Below are 15,750 nucleotides of genomic sequence, written 5' to 3'. Positions count from 1 at the left end.
CTGGAAATCCTACCCAGAGTGATTTATTGTTTGTGACACAGTTAACAGATTGATTCTGCTGTCATCTCAGGCTTGCTACAAACTTTATTTTACTTTTGACAGATTTAAAAGAAAAAACGCCTTACTCTAGCTTCTCTAAAGCTCAACTCTATTTCCATGCCTTCAACCTCAAGTGCTTTTAATGCAGGGTTTAGGCTGCGTCTTGGGTTACAAGGCTTACAAAACAATACAGAAACCTCCTTCACATCCACGCTTGCCGATGCTGACCGCGGCAGTGGGAGGCTGTGATTTAAGCATGTGCCGCGCGCCCAGCTTTCGCCTCCCTGGAGCTGGTGGGTGGAGAAACATGACGGTGGGCATTCACATGATGGCTAGCGTCGCTCAGAGCGAGAACAGGGTGGTATGAGCTGCCACAAAAAGAACTGCAAGAGGAGTGTCATCTTGAAGCATGTCTGGGAGGCACAATGTCTCCTCTTCAGCTTACTGCTGGGGAAGCACAACTTGCGTTTTACCCCTTTCGTGGGTAAAATGCAAGTGCTGCAGCCCTTAGGTAGAAAATAATTTAAGAAGGGAGTGCTACCAGCACAGGGCACATTTCTGAGAAAGCTTCTGCAGTCAGTACACGCTGTTTGACATACCCTGCCGCATTAAAGGAAATGGCAATTACCAATCTTGACAAGCTGCATCCACTGGACTCCCTGTGTGCCAATTGCGACGAGGGAAAAGCCAATTGTAGCACCTACGATGCAATGGGTCCCCGATATTGGGAGTTTCAAGAAAGATGCGATCAGCTGCCAAACAGCAGAACCTAGAAAGTGAAGGAGGGGGGAAAAAAACACAAGCTGTAAACAACAATAGTAACAGTAGTGTCACGCAGAAAATTCTTAGCCACGTACCCACGTTCTTTTACGAGCGCTGCCTACGCTCCACATGCACAATGGAGATCTCCCAAAGAGAGTTTTGTTCCTGCTCTGTCTCTAAAAGCAGACACTGTGACGGTCTAATAGCAGCTTTAAACACTCCATCTTCTTTGCAATTTTTTTTATTACTAAAGCACTTAACGCTGCACAACAGGTCTGCTCTTTTTTGAAGGCTTTCACTATTTTTCACTATTTAGCCCATCGGACTGAATATGCAAACAGCTCCCGGTTTCAAGCTTAGAAAGCTCATTAAGCTTAGAAAACCTCATTCTTGAGAGATGAACCTGGAAGCCTCCAAGAGATCAGTGTCAGAAGTGTCACAGTTTCACCGATGCACTACCCATGCTCCTGAATTCAGATGCTACAAGGAAAGGGCTCAAATCCTGGCTCAGGGAATATTTGGGCCTCTTCTCAGTGGTGCGTGGCCACTGTCCAGAGTCCTCTGCAGGAAAAACAGACTGAGGAGGGTGAGAGGATGCTCTCACCACCTTCATTTGCAGCACTGGACAACTCGGGCTGTGGAAAAAAAAGAACCCTAGCACCACAGAGCAGACCTTGTATTTTCAGTAGTTGGATCAGACAGACGGCTGTTGGACACCCAGCTCCACGTCAACCCAGTTTCACACTGAAGCATTAAATGTCCTAGAAGGACCCAGGTTCCCTGCTCCGCTCATGTGAGGAGACCAAAATCATTTTGGTGGTGACTCAGGTTTTCTGTTGATCTTGCCCAATATTAGAGAATTCTTAGTATCTCTTCTTGATCTTGAGACTTCATGGTCTTGAGAGGAAATCTTCGTGTGCTCAGAAGCTCTAACAGCAGCAATCAAACTGCAGTGAAAGATCCTGTAATTTCTGGCTCGTGTCACCAGTCCCAACAGACCTGCAGCAGACATGGGTGACAAAGCCAGGCCGCTGAACACACACTGTCACTCAAATCCCAGCCTTCATCCTCAGCTCTACCAGGAGAGGATGGCTTGAAGCTCTTGAAACGGAGCCTGGTTACATACCAGGGTACAAAAGCACCAAAAAAGAGCTGCGATGAGGTTTTGCAGCTCCACAAGACAGGCATCGAGAAGAGAGAGAGCAAGGAGCCAGTTCCTGATGCCTCCTGAAGCTGCACAATGTCCCTTGTGCAAGGAACTACGAGTGATGCCGAAGGGGAGGCATGGCAAGGGAGCAGCACTGGCAAGAGAGGCTGGTGAAGACAGATGGGAAGATACAGAGAAATGAAGAGAAGAATGCTAGGTATACCTATAAAAAAGATTCAGAGGCTGCTTTGTCACTTCAGACAAGCTGTTGTAAGGTCAGCTTTCCCCCTTACAAATACCGAACTGCTCAGCCTCGCCAGACCAACTTGCTGGCATCATATGCAGCTAGGTTTGGAAGTCAACCAGTTTGTAAAACTGCCCTCTCCTGGGGCACTGTCCCAAAACAACTGGTACTCCTATCACTATCGGAAACTCTAGATCAAACAAGGAACACCTGCTCTTTAATTTTTTGGCCTCTCTTCCCCCACACTAAAATAAAAATAAGTACACTTTGAAACCTCTGACATGAACTTAAGAGACCAGCAAGTGGAAGTGAGGTGAAAGGGAAAACACATGGTAGCATCTGTAAAGAGCCAAGCGAACAAATAGATGTCAGCCGCAAATAGGTAATTACAAAAAAATCCTTTAAAAAAAATAAGGAAAATGCATCCAAGGCACAAAGTGCAAATGTGTGGAGAGGGGTGGCTTTTTTTTTTTTTTGGAGGGAAAAGAGGCAGTATGGAGCTATTTCTTACTTAATCAGCTTCATCTAGAACACAAACAGAAGGGAAAGTGGTGGAGGACTCACAGATGGTCTGAGGAGGACAAGGTGTGGTCTAAAGAAGTTTAAGTGAGAAAAAAAAAAAAAAAGAAATTAAGCCAGAGAAGAACTTTCCTCTGGGGCTGGAAATGCCCAAAGCCAGACACCTGAACTATCAACACCAGGCCTCAACTCGTCCGCAGTGTAAAATGCATGCTCACAAGCTTCGCAAAGCCAGCCCAGAAGCCAGAAGGCTCGCTAGAGTTTGCCCTGGCCCACGACATAAATACTCCAGCACAGCAGCACCTTAAGAGCAAGAGTCCCCAGCCTCCCAGCGCCCAACAAACGTTTCGGTAGGTTTCATTACAAAATGTTACGCTGCAAAATGTGGGCACAGGTTATGTCATCCCCAGACCATCCCATCACTCCCTGCTTCCTTCTCTCTTACAGGAGGTGTTTGCCCTGAAAATCCCACCTGCTGTTTGCTGCAAGCATCAGAAGATCTTCCAGCAACATCTGGAAAGAGGACACTGCGGCTGCCGGACTCTTCCAGACTCATTTAAGCCTCATCAAAATTCAGAAGCTAACTCATGGAAACATGATCACGATGCATGAGAGAAAAGGGAAGGAGAAATGCAGAGGAAAAAGAGAACGAGGAAAAGAAAACATACAGGAAGGCTCAGAGAAAACACAACAAAAACATCCAGAGAAAAGCTGGCAGTGGATTTGAGGGGAAAAAAACGGAACCTGCAGTTTGTAACTTGTGCTTAATTCAGAGATTTAAAATGTGGAATTTATTCCTAATGCCCTTACTGGAGGAAGGGAATGCAACTGGTCATGAAGTTCACACAGCCTTATGTAAATACACATGCAAATAAGTTGTTTTCTTTGAGCTTCTGGCCAGCTGCCTCCACAGGGGGGATGAGGGACGTAAAACTTTGCCCTGATGGGTTCAGGACGTCGTGAGGAGATACAGGAAAGGGAAAGGACCCTTCCTCCGCAGGGGATCGCAGGTGCTATAAAGGCGATGATGGTCAGAAGAGGCAGGGCACTTACGTTTCTGCAGGCATGCACCAGTTGGAAGTGATGGAGCTATCTCAGGAAGCACAGAGACTAACCACCCGTCCCACAACTCAAGGGAAAGACCAGCAGCCCGCAGCTGGCCCTGTGAGACGTCAAGGAAGGGGAGCCCAGGGGGAGCCCAGGGGTGCTGATGCTGCTTGGAGCCGCCTGCCCTGCGTGAGGAGCCTTCGGGGAGCAGCCACGGCGCCGGCAGCAACCTCCCCTCTCAGCTGAAGAAGGCAGGCAGCCTTGAGGAGGCTCGGGAGCAGCAAAGGCCAAAGGGGAGCCTCTCCCCTCTCACGCAGACAAAACCACCTCAGACTAGCCCAGAAACCGGTGCTCAAAGCCCATCTTGATCCGTTACGGAGAAAATAAATAAATGAAGAAATGGGAAAGTGACCGCGTTCAGTTCAGCAGGTCTCTGCATGGATCCACCTATTTTGCCTGCAGGCTCTGCCTGAGGACTTTGGGGAGAGTGTTCGCTGCTCACTGCATCCTGCCCTTTAAAAGCAGGTCTGCTATTGATCCTTATGGGAGCTCTCCAAAAGCTCACAAAGCCCCTTGCACATAAACAAAGGAGAAATACCAAGGCTTAATGTTACTTACCTCAGAATATGCCATTTGTTCTAAACGGAGATTAATTTAACTGCAAACAAAGGTGCGCAGAGTGGACCCGGAGGTACACAGAACTGCTGCTGGTTTGAGTCAGAGAAAGCAAAAATACCTTAAATGTGTGACCGTCTGCCCGTACTTCTCCTTTAAGTTTTGTCAGGGGCCAGGATTAAGCATATGATTAATTGCAATCACTCAGTTAGACAACCAGTTTAAGCAAATACTTTTGATTTCCGTAATTTTTTTAAACTATTTAGATAATTCCTTTTAGTACTTATTCATTGAAAACTGCTATTTCTCCAGGATCTTCTGTACTGTCGTAAAAAGGGTATGCTGATATATTTTCCATTTACAATAAAAATCTCCAACATCATTTTTTCAGTAGCCTAGGAATATACATATATATGATCCATTGCATTAAACATTTTTTTTCTATTAGTTAAATGGCTGAACAGCTGAAAAATATAACTACTTAGAAATGCTTTAAAAAAAACAGGAGTCTAAAAGGGGAATACAGGCCCCTGTATTTGCACAAAAACAGACAGGCACATCCAAAAGATGGGAAGATTTAAACTTAATTAAAATATTCACAGTGAGCAGGATGACAAACACAGTGAATGTTACTTGGAATGGGAAAGCATTACTTACCAACCATAGCACTAACTTCTCCTGCCATCAGCAGCGGCACGGTGCTGTTGTACAGGTTAACATCGATTATACCTTTCCGGATCGTTTCTCCTACTTTTGCTCCCAGCAATACTGAGCCAGTGGTTTCAAAAACTGAAGCCAAAATGCAAGCCTGGCGCAAAGTCACTACACCAGAGCCCACGGCAGTTCCGAAAGAATTGGCAACATCATTTGCACCGACCGAAAATGCTAAAATAAAAGCAATGATAAAACCCACAATGACCATCCACAGGCAGTCATCCATTGCCATCTTTCCCCACAGCGTAGATCAGTTTCCCCTTTGCAAATAGTTAATAGTCAAGGCTGGAGGGCACCGTAACGGATTTGGAAAGCAGATTTCTTGTAAACAATGAGTTCTCTCTGGAAAGTGCTGGGTAGTGTTAGAATGTGAAGAAACTGCTAACTGCCGATTTTCACACTACTATAAATACTGTTCATTTGCCTGCTCTCGGTCAGCAGTGAAGCACATTCCATATTTTGCTCCCAAACTGGTACAGCAGCGATGACCTGTCCTGCAAAAGAAAGAAATAAAAGAGAATTAAAAAAAAAAAAAGAGGGAGTTCTCGGCAGAGCCCGTCTCAGTGCGTGTTTTCAGTAGTAAACAGATATTTAAACCCACTAACGGGACCCTGCTTCAGCACGTGACTGTCCTAAACCATAAAGCAATTCGGAAAGGTTAAAATTAGGTCACCTCTAAAGCAACTCACTTCTTGCAGTATCACTGCTCGAGAAAATATTTTGGTCGCTTTGAAAGGATTTAGACAGGTTGGGGTTTTGTTCGTGTCGCATTCACCAGGCAGTGCGATAAGCCCTCTTTCTACGAGGAGGATTCATTTTGGCTCTTTGCACCAAGCGAGCATCGAGCATGTAGGACATACAGACTGCACCATGCAGCCCGACTCCCAGCCCATGTACATTGCTGTCATGTTTTGCCAGCTGCAGCCAGCGATGCACCCCTTTGAAAAACTATTTTATCTAGATGTCTGTCTACAGAACGCCACTCTGAAGAGCATTAATATTCATGTATTGCTGTTATCACATCCCAGGCAGCAAGAATACAATTCTCTTACAGCTTCTCAGTCACTGAAACAGCACAATGATCACAATATACCCACATGTGCCTATAGATCTATGTAAGTCTAGAAAAAAAAGTGAATAAAAAGTTAAATCGTAGAATGGTTTGGGTTGGAAGGGGTCTTAGAGTTCAAGCTTTCAGCTCTTTCCTATAGATAATTACCAATTACTACTAACAGGCACATTATACTCAAACCATTTTAATATATATCTTTTAATATTTTTTGATGGTTTCATTTTTACAATGTCCTTTGGGGCTATGTCTTAATTAGTCTTTAATTAGTTTAATCTGAAAGATGAGAGAGACCTTTACACCAAAAACGCACAGAGAGAAAAGGGCTTTAAAATATAAAAGCTTCACCAAACAAAAGTGCATATCTCTATCTCTAGGTCGACAAGAGCCATTAAGTATATTTATATAAACCGAATTTAAAAAAAAAAAAAAACCTTTTACATGATGCTATCACCTAGCTCTCTTTTACTGCTGTGAAACAGAGGCAGTTAGAAACCAGATATACCATTTTCAAGAGTGTGTCAGCAAAAAAAACACTATTTCCTAGACTCGGCTCAGCCAGACAGTGTGAATCCTTCACATAGTTGTCCCCCCCAAGCTCTTTATCTTTATGTAGGCTGTCATGGACACAAAGCATCACTGAACCCGAGCTGGATCCTGCTAAATGGAGCGACCAAGGCTACTAGAGGCTGGAAGAGCTGCCCCAAACACCCCTGGCCGACACAAATGCATCTGCCTCTTCCATGGGCCGCTGCTCTTCCCCTAGCAGCCACCACGAAGCTACCTCATGCCACCTTCTGCCTTCCCACCCGCTCCGCGTGGCTCCAGAAAAGTGCCGTTTTGGAGGTGGTGAGGGGGCAAAGGAACATCCAGCAGCAAATTCCCAGCATCATAAGAAGCATTTCAGGAGAACTGGGGGCCGTCAGATGAAAAACACCGAGCCCAACACCTGTTCTCTCTCCTCAGTCTCATTCAACATAAACCCATTACCTACAGCTCAAACCAGGCTGAATTTCTTTTGATGACCCCAATGCAGTGTAGGTCTGTGGTAGGAAGGAGGAAGGGTCTCTGAAGAGGAAGTCCAAAACCTTGGACATAATGATGAAATGAAGAAAATTAAGAGAATTTGCATATTCCTGGATCCAGAGAACGACCAAGAGGGAAACATGCATTGATATTAAGTAATTGTTCCCTGGATAACCTGAAAGCTCACGTCAAGGATTGACATTTTCTCCAAATGTACATGTCGAGGATAAAAGATTTCCCTCCTTTCTCCAGACTCCAAAGAGGCTGAGCGATTGTTGCTCCAGTCATTTCCAGATATGGAGCAGACATCAACCCCTGAACAACTTGCACTCTAAAATAACATCTTGGAAGGTCTTAACCGCTGAAAACATTTGTGTAAGGATTTTTATACTATGAGATAACATGAGAAAACGAAGCCCCAATGCATTTTTCAAGTTTGAAGACTTGTTGCCCTTGTATAATTCATTAGTGCTCAGCCCTGTGAGTGGGAAAGGACTGGGGAGAGACAGAGAAAGGCTAACAATATTTGGAAGAAGTAATTCTAGTTAGCGCTTGTCTGCCTGTGAAGGAAGCCAGAACTCGGACGCCAACGCCTGCCCCATACCCTATGAGCCTTTCCCAACCAGCCTAGCTCAGTGCACGGTGAGAGCCTTGTTACGTAGGTTGCTTCAGATGTAACCACAACAAAAAATGTGATTACTCAAGATAAAGTGTTGATGAAGCAGTGGCTTGAGTGTTTCAGACTTTGGCCCCGTGTTTTCAGGTGATTGGGAAGGATTTCAATAGCCCAGCAGTGCAAGGACTGACTCACTGCTGCCTGGGTTGGGGACCATTGCTTTGAAGTTCTCCGCAAAGAGCGTGAGTGTGCAAGCCTAGGGAAAGAGAAACATTTTGCCTTACTCCGTTAAATTCATTCATTAAAAAAACTCTATGTATGTCGCGTTTTTACTAGGAGATAAAGTGCTGGACCAGGCTCCTTCCTTGGTGATGGAGATTCATGACCAAATTTCTTACCCTTGGATTTGCACAGCAACTTGGCCAGGTTACCCTCTGTGCCTCCGTTTCCTCTCCAGAAAATGGGCAAACCTGCCTGAAATCCACACACACTGCGCTTACAAGAGCCCGGTTTCCTTCAGACCCGCAGGACGCAAGCAAATCCTTTCTCCCAGCAGATATGTCCTCTCCTCCACCTACCAAGCAAGCTACCGATGTGCTGCGGTGACCCGACCTCTTGGACGAGGGAAGGCACGGGGGTTGTGACATTCCCCACCATAGCAGAGCTCACAGGACAGGGTTTGTCCGACCCGTCTCCTCCAGCTTCCCAAAGAAGCCGCCAAGCCACAAGGCTGCCCTTACCAGCCTCCCCAAGGGAAGAGCTCCAGACAGCCCCTAAGAAACAGAGACTGGAAGCGTGCAGGCGTGGTCACGGGGGCCGAGGGAGCTCCTAAAACTCCTCTCGAAGGCCAAAGAGTCTCCCAAAGTGTGCTGGCAGGGCTCTCGGCACAGGGCTCGGAGAGGCAGCTCCACGATCTCCCTCCCTGACAGGGGATACGGGGAGGGAAGGATGCCTGCAGCACGGAGCCACCGCTCCTGTCACGTTATGCAAGGTGACAGTTCAGCACTAGGAGGTCCAAAGAGGCCCTCTGCCAAAGACTCGACTCGTTTTCACCAGGGGCAGAACACGGCAGCACCTTGTCTTGAACACGACCAAAATCAAAGTGAAAAGAGGAACGGGAATCAGCACGTTTGGGAACTAGCAGGCAGGCAGCACTTGGGTGGCTAGGTGTTACTACTTTCCACCTAAGCAGGAGATGTTAAACATTTAAAGAAAGAAACGGGGGGGGGGGGGGGGGGGGAATAAAAAAAGGGCGCATCTGCTCCACTGTGAAAGTTTTCAGAAATGCAAAATATCCTGCAAAGTAGGCCAGTGACTAAATACAGACTAAATCTTGTAGCGTGCTTCTTTCTGGAGCCCAAAATACATCTGGCATGCTCGGGCACGCTGAGCTATGCCCCTCATCACCTAATCTTACCCGCGAGCCTGCGGTATTTCATGTTGCCACTGGGACGAAAAAGAAACGGGGGAAAAAATGTCATGCAGAGGTGAGTGACAGATCGCCAGCTCTTTGCACGAGAGCTGGAAGTCCGTAGCCTGTCGCATTCGCCTTGCGTTTCATCGACACGCCTCTGCGAATGCCAAACGTGATGAAAGTGCTAGGAAATCCTCTGCCTCACCTGCGGGGCCGGCAGTGCTCCCCCTCCAGATGCCAGGCCTCGGGGGAAGCGCTGCACCTACTGGGAGCTATATCGGCATTAAAGGCAAGGTTTTGAGCTAACACAGGTTTCTTAGGATCAATAACTGGCGTGGCGTACTCGGCTGGGTTGTGGGTTGAAGCTTTGGGCTCTTGAAGTGGACGTGGTAACTTACAGAACTCACACCTCGGTGAGGAAAACCTGATTTTTGGCAATGCTAAGCACGTCCCTGTGTCTCCCTGGCAGACGATCCAGACACCCCCCTGTGACTTCACTTTGCTCCTAGCCACACATCTTCTCAGGGCTGTGCCGACACGAGGCGCTACTCCTTCCTTCCCTGAGGGGGAGAGCAGAGCAGCAGGCAGGTGAGGAGCACCTCCGCTCATCCCGAGCGACAAGCAAGTCCGCAGGAAAGCACCGGGAACCAGGAGATCATCTTAGGACATGTTTATATATGGGCATCCACCACCAAGGGAGCTATTCCGGAAACTATTCACAGCACACTTCTAAGCGTAGGCAAGATTTTAGTGAACAATTAACATGAAATTGGAAAGATAATGCTGTCAGCTCTTATTTCGTAGCTAGCTTGCTGCTGAAGAGCCACCTAACAACAGGGACGAACAATTAAATAAAAGCTCGGGACTAAGTTCAAAGTCTGAGGAAGCAATCTAAGTGCATTACCCACCGGCAATCCAACGGGGTGACATAGAGGGAGCAAACAGAGACCCGATAAGCGCCCTTTACTCTTCTCTCTGCTGAAAACCAGGGGAGAATCCCTTGCATTCACATGAAACATTAAAACACACATAACTCCCGCTGCAAGCACCCCTGCACCTCTCCGAAGAGCCCCACGCTGGAGTTTAAAACTTCATCCTGCTGCAGACAGGACAGGGATTCAGCGAGTTTCCATTTTCAACCGTTGTTTTCTTTTTTTTTTTTTTTTTTGCTGTTGTTGCCCAAGTATGAGCAAAAAATCAAAAGACAGCAGCTAATTTGGCATTTCTAAAGATAACTATTACAACTACTCCACTTCGCATTATGACAAGAGGTACGGGGGAGGACGATCTCCTTTCCCCTGCAGTGCTCAAGGCAGCAGACATTTCATTACAGACAGACACACTTAATTCGCACCGACAAGACCTTCACTTCCAGTTACCGGTGGCTGAAAAGTCTGTCTTAAATGCTTACCACACCGGAGCTTCCACGAGGTTATTCCACACCTCCCAAATTTTTGTACACTGTGCTTTACAGCTGACCCATTTGTCAGGCTTCCCACCTATGCATATAGGCACAGGGATCTTCTAAATTCTTAACAGCTCTGGCATTGCAGCTTGTTGGTACTAAATACAGCGCTGCACAGAAATCAGACCTGGTTCATAAGCAGAGCTCCTGGCACAGTTTGCAGAAATAGTTCTTATCTTTTCTAGTTCCTGCTCGGGCCACAAGGCTCACAAAGTATCTGCTTGAAGCTACTAATATTACATCTACGATATGAAAGGTGGTACAATTCAAGTGGTTCAAGACGAAGAACATCCCTATATGGCTCTAAATTACATGCACAGGGCTTGTCACAAGGCCAAGCATGATGCAAGTTTAATACTCCAGGACACAAAAAGCACCCTCGACTTACTTTAAAAAATTAATTTCCGCATACACAGAAGCAGTTTTTGTATCAATCAGTTCCTATTTTAACACGGCCGTGATGTGTTTGTGCATACTTGGCACTAGACTCGACATGGAAACAGCTCCGAAGTTCGCAGCTTTCCAGCGGCTCCTATCAAGTTTAACACTGCAGAGAGCGGCTGTCACCTTCAGCTCCCGAAATTTGCAGGGGATGCTTCGTTTTCCCAGTCCCTATCAACCTCTGTTCCCACCACTGAAAGGTCAAAAATGCAGATAAAATACTTAGAGTGAAATCGCGCTGCCGAAAACTTTCACTAAAAGCACAGACAGAAGTCATGCTAAAGCAGCAATTCTACAAACCAGCAAAGCGTGCTAGGTAAAGTATCAACAAGTACTTGTTGTTCATCTGCTGATAAATATCTTTTTCTCTAACTAAAGTACAGCTTTATCCTTCAGTGACTGAACCAAGTCCTTCTAAAATGCAAATGGTTTTTATGATTTCTAGGATCCATTAAGAAAAAAAAAAAAAAAAAGTGAAAACAAGTGCTTGTGGCTATCAAAAACATATTTATATACAAGAAAGCCAAGCACAGAAATCTTTAGAACTCACCCAGAATCTAAAAGGTGTTTCAAGAGAAACAGGAGCTCGGTTCTTCCAGCGGCTTGCCTTCCTGATTGCAAATAGAGGCTGAAGTCTAAAATAGATAGCCTATCGCTCGGCACAGCCACCTCTGAGCATGCAAACTTCCAGAGAGTATAAGGAGTGCTGCAACTTACGCGGGCAGTCCTCGGGTAAAACTCTCGCTGGCACAGGGGAGCCCACAAGACAACACCGAGAAGCATCAGCGTGAGTCCAGAGCTGCATGCGGGAGGTGGAAATCTGCCTCCTCTTAAGCAAGGAATTCTGCCGGGGGTGGGCACTGATAAAACACAACACTGCGTCACGGCTGCTCTCGTTAGGCAAACCAATCCAAGGAAGCTCATATTAAAAGCAACAAAATGCTCTCTCTCTGTCTCTTTTTTTTTTTTTTTTTTTCCCCCCAGGCACAGGCATAGACAAGAACAGGAATCTCATTTTTTTTACAACGAGCAGCAACCACTGGGTGTTTTGGCACGATCAGGTGAGCTCTGAGAAGCGCCGGCTCTCCTCGTTGCAAGCACACCAAACGTACAATTAATTCAAACGATTAAAGTGCATTTAGCAGGAAGGTATGCACATCCGATCTGGGAAAGATGTTGCATGCTCGTTACTTTACCCATGTCAGTAGAGGTCTCACAGGCTACGCAGACTGCAGAAAATTGAAGATGTGCATGAGTTTGGGCTGGAGTGATGCCTAAGCAAGCAACTTCACTTACAAAAGTTCAACCTAAATTGCCCAATCAAAATTCCTTGAACCACTTTCTTTTGAGTGGGAAGCATTTTTTTTTATGTGTGTCAAGGCAAAATTAATGTTTGCCTAAAAGCACCTACATTAAATACGTGCTTTAATACTAAAGGATACAATTAAAGCTTTTTATTCAGCAAAAATAAATTTAAATCAAAACTGCATTGTCATGGTTTTAAAATCTGATACATACACTTACTAGAGCAGGTTTCTGATTTATATATACATGGCTTTTCATATTTAACATTTTTACTGAAACTTTTAGGTTTTAGTCCATTCCAAGCCATTCAAAGCCATGGCACCGAATTCAAACATAAACTTAAATCAGTAAATTTGCAGTGTTCTCCACATTTCAGAAAAATCAAATCATTGATTTAAACTTGTAAACCTATTTTTCAAGTATGAATAAAGTCATAATATTACTTAACAAGGAGGTAAAGGATTTCTAAACTGATTAAGCTCAGCTGCAGATCACATTCAGGGATAATTTGTTAAATCTGAGTCATTTGTTAAATCTAAAGTCGTTTTATTTGTTAAGAAAACTCGCCTGGATTAGTAAACCTACATCATCTTCTACTGAGAATTAGGGCAAAACTCCAGCTAGAAATCTCTAATGCAGAAATGACATTAAGAATCCCCAATTAAAAAAAAAAAAAAAAGGAAGATAAATATCAGGCCATGATTCTTTCTATGAAATGCTGACTGTTTCCCGAAGGTCAACAATGGCCACAAAATGGAGCCCAAGAAGTTCCACACCAGCATGCGAAAGAACTTCTTCATGGTGAGGATGACAGAGCACTGGAAGAGGCTGTCCAAGGGAGGTTGTGGAGGCTCCTTCTCTGGAGATATTCAAGGCCCATCTGGACGCCTACCTGGGCAACCTGCTCTGGCAGGGGGTTGGACCCGATGATCTCTGGAGGTCCCTTCCAACCCCAACGATTCTGTGAACACCCATCTGCTATTAAGCTTGCCCTACAGTGAATAACTTTGTGCAAAGCTCAATCTCTGAAGCCGGGCTGTAGGCTCTCTCCTTGTTGTTCTGTAGCAGCTGGTGAACAGGCTCACCAGTTTTAGGAAAGTGAGAGAGGCTGGTGCTCTGGCACTGGTTTTCCCTTGTTCACAACAGGGAAATGTTCACACATTGATAATGAGTAGATTTACCTTTTCCTGCAGGTCTAACCACATCCTATTTTTTACAAGCAGTGCCAGTCAATTCAAGTGAGAGCAAACCTCATTGTAAACATGAAGTCAGCCTGTATTTATAGGTCTGGATTCCAGGGTTTTAAGGAAGTGAATAAACAAACACGGAGCACTTATTTAACTTTATAAAAGAACTCAAAATATTATTTCACATTCTGTTTATAGCCGACATGCTGTTGATGTCTGGCTTGGTAAAGCTTGAATGTGAACGGTCAGAAGCTCTGGACCCACCCTAGCTCTCCTCAAACTACCGCTCACCCAGCACAGAACATCTAGAAGCATGCAGATGCAGGTAGAAGACTTTCCAGAGGGTAATCAATCCTTGGCTGGGCTATTTCATCCACTGCACAAGCCAGAAGCTGCCAGCCCACTCTGTGGGAACCATCTCGGACCCGAGCGGACAACAAAGTGGAACCATTTGGGTGCCGTTTCCCACGAGCCAGCCCGACCGCAGCGGTGGTTTCTTGTTGACCTAAACTTCAGAGCAGTAGCGAAGGATATAATAAACAGCACAGAAAAAAAGGAAATATCTTTCAAGTTTTTGTTCTGCTAAATCAGCACTGTGGACTTCAGGCACAGGAAAAGTCAACCCAAGATCGGTTGACCGATAAAAAAAGTTACAATTTGGGATACCACTAAAGAAACAGGGAAAGGAAAATTTATACGACCACAAAATGAATGAGGAGGATTGGCTTTTGGCAATGGTGGCACACCAGTTTGGTTCCCAACAAAACAAATATTTGTAGAAATGATAAATATTATATGTTACAATCTCAATCAGATATTATAATTTTTGTTCAATTGTAATTTACTCTGGAAAGTCTACAATTGAGAGATGCCTGGTTGATTCAACAAATCCAGTGTAGGCAGATTTACATTCTGCTTTAAATAAAGTAATAGGACATGCTGATTAAAGTAATCAATTTTAAAAACCCTTTGTTTTGCCTTTCCCCATCAGCTATTTCCTGAAAGATGCCCAGCTTCTCATTCATCAGTAACCACTAAATCAACATTAATTTGCAACTTCAGGCCACTGTCCTATTGAATGAAACTGGCTTTTTTTTTTTGCCATTCAGATGGGAAGGCTACATATTTAAGCAATCATAGGTATTTTAAAATATATATGGCCTGAGCAGAAAATAATGAGGATTGACTGTGATTTTCTAGCATGAAAAACTGTAAGAATTGGACTCTGAATACCTGTAAACTGTGTTTGGTCAGAAACAAAGATGTAATAAAAATATCCAAAAAATGGACAACATTGTTCCACTCATACTCTGCTGACTGAAATAAGGTTACTGACCAGCACCGGGAGCTTTTGAGGTGTCTTTTGCATACCTACTGATACTCTGCAATCGGGAGCCACAAGCAGTTGGAACCAGGGACTTCTGGTTTCCTTGTGTTTGTGACTCTGGCCCTCCTGGGAACCAGCATCTCCTCTCAGTCTGCAAAGCCAGAAGAGCAAATGGATGGCCATAAAGGAGAAATGAAGGTTGGTGGCTCTGAACATCTCTTCGGCAGATATCAGGCGTGGAGACACTCCTGAGCGAAGCCACAAGCACTGCTCGAGCTGGAACGAGCCTGCTCCGATCAACATCTGCATATCTGCTTTTGCACGTTGGGTGGCAAGCTCCAACACATTGCTATCTCTTGGGATAATTTCCAAACAGAAAGAGACATCTCTGTATTTCACCGCGAGGTAAACAATCTCAGGGACCATCTGGAAAGCCTGATATTGTAGATATAAAAATTAAAAAGCTGCTGACCATCAGGGATGGACTGACACCTCCGCTCTGAGGAAGCAAAAAATTTGGGTGGGCTTTCTCATGGCTCTGAACTCTGCCACACTGTCCCGCAAACCTTTTTTTTCCAGCAGGCCCTTGGGCTCCCAGAGTGGACAGGCCACCCCAAGGAGGAGACATCTGTTACCAATGGTCAGGGTGAGCTTGCTGTACTTACATGAACAGGCAAGTAGAGCTGCCGTAGCGCAGAGCGTGACTCTGCTCGAAGCCACGCTTCAACTTTTGAGCGAGCGAGCCCTGGGAAAATGGAAAGGAGGAAGCCACAACTGGAACTGCTGGAGGCCAAGCCTGGCACAGAAGAAGAC

The 15,750-nt window shown here is 45.3% G+C and overlaps 1 protein-coding gene across 3 annotated transcripts in view; it reads right to left on the bottom strand.

Moving 5' to 3' along the window:
• The window catches only part of SLC20A2 (solute carrier family 20 member 2), a 55,986-nt gene that overhangs the window by 25,662 nt on the left and 14,574 nt on the right, over positions 1–15,750 (bottom strand). Inside the window, exons 1-3 of one of the 3 annotated variants that reach the window (XM_035543830.2) lie at positions 11,669–12,016; positions 5,031–5,581; positions 668–808 (exon numbers count right to left, since the gene is read on the bottom strand). In XM_035543830.2, coding sequence (XP_035399723.1) covers positions 668–808; positions 5,031–5,319 — 430 coding nt within the window. In that variant the 5' untranslated portion in view covers positions 5,320–5,581; positions 11,669–12,016. Of the gene's footprint in view, positions 1–667; positions 809–5,030; positions 5,582–11,668; positions 12,017–15,750 lie in introns of those variants that run through there. The other 2 variants (XM_035543820.2, XM_035543812.2) reach the window with 2 other exon arrangements.

This window comes from Cygnus atratus, chromosome 4, assembly GCF_013377495.2.
Source record: "Cygnus atratus isolate AKBS03 ecotype Queensland, Australia chromosome 4, CAtr_DNAZoo_HiC_assembly, whole genome shotgun sequence".
Taxonomy (NCBI): Eukaryota; Metazoa; Chordata; class Aves; order Anseriformes; family Anatidae; genus Cygnus; species Cygnus atratus.
Note: the sequence above shows the minus strand (reverse complement) of the source record. Positions and strands in the feature narration are given on the sequence as shown.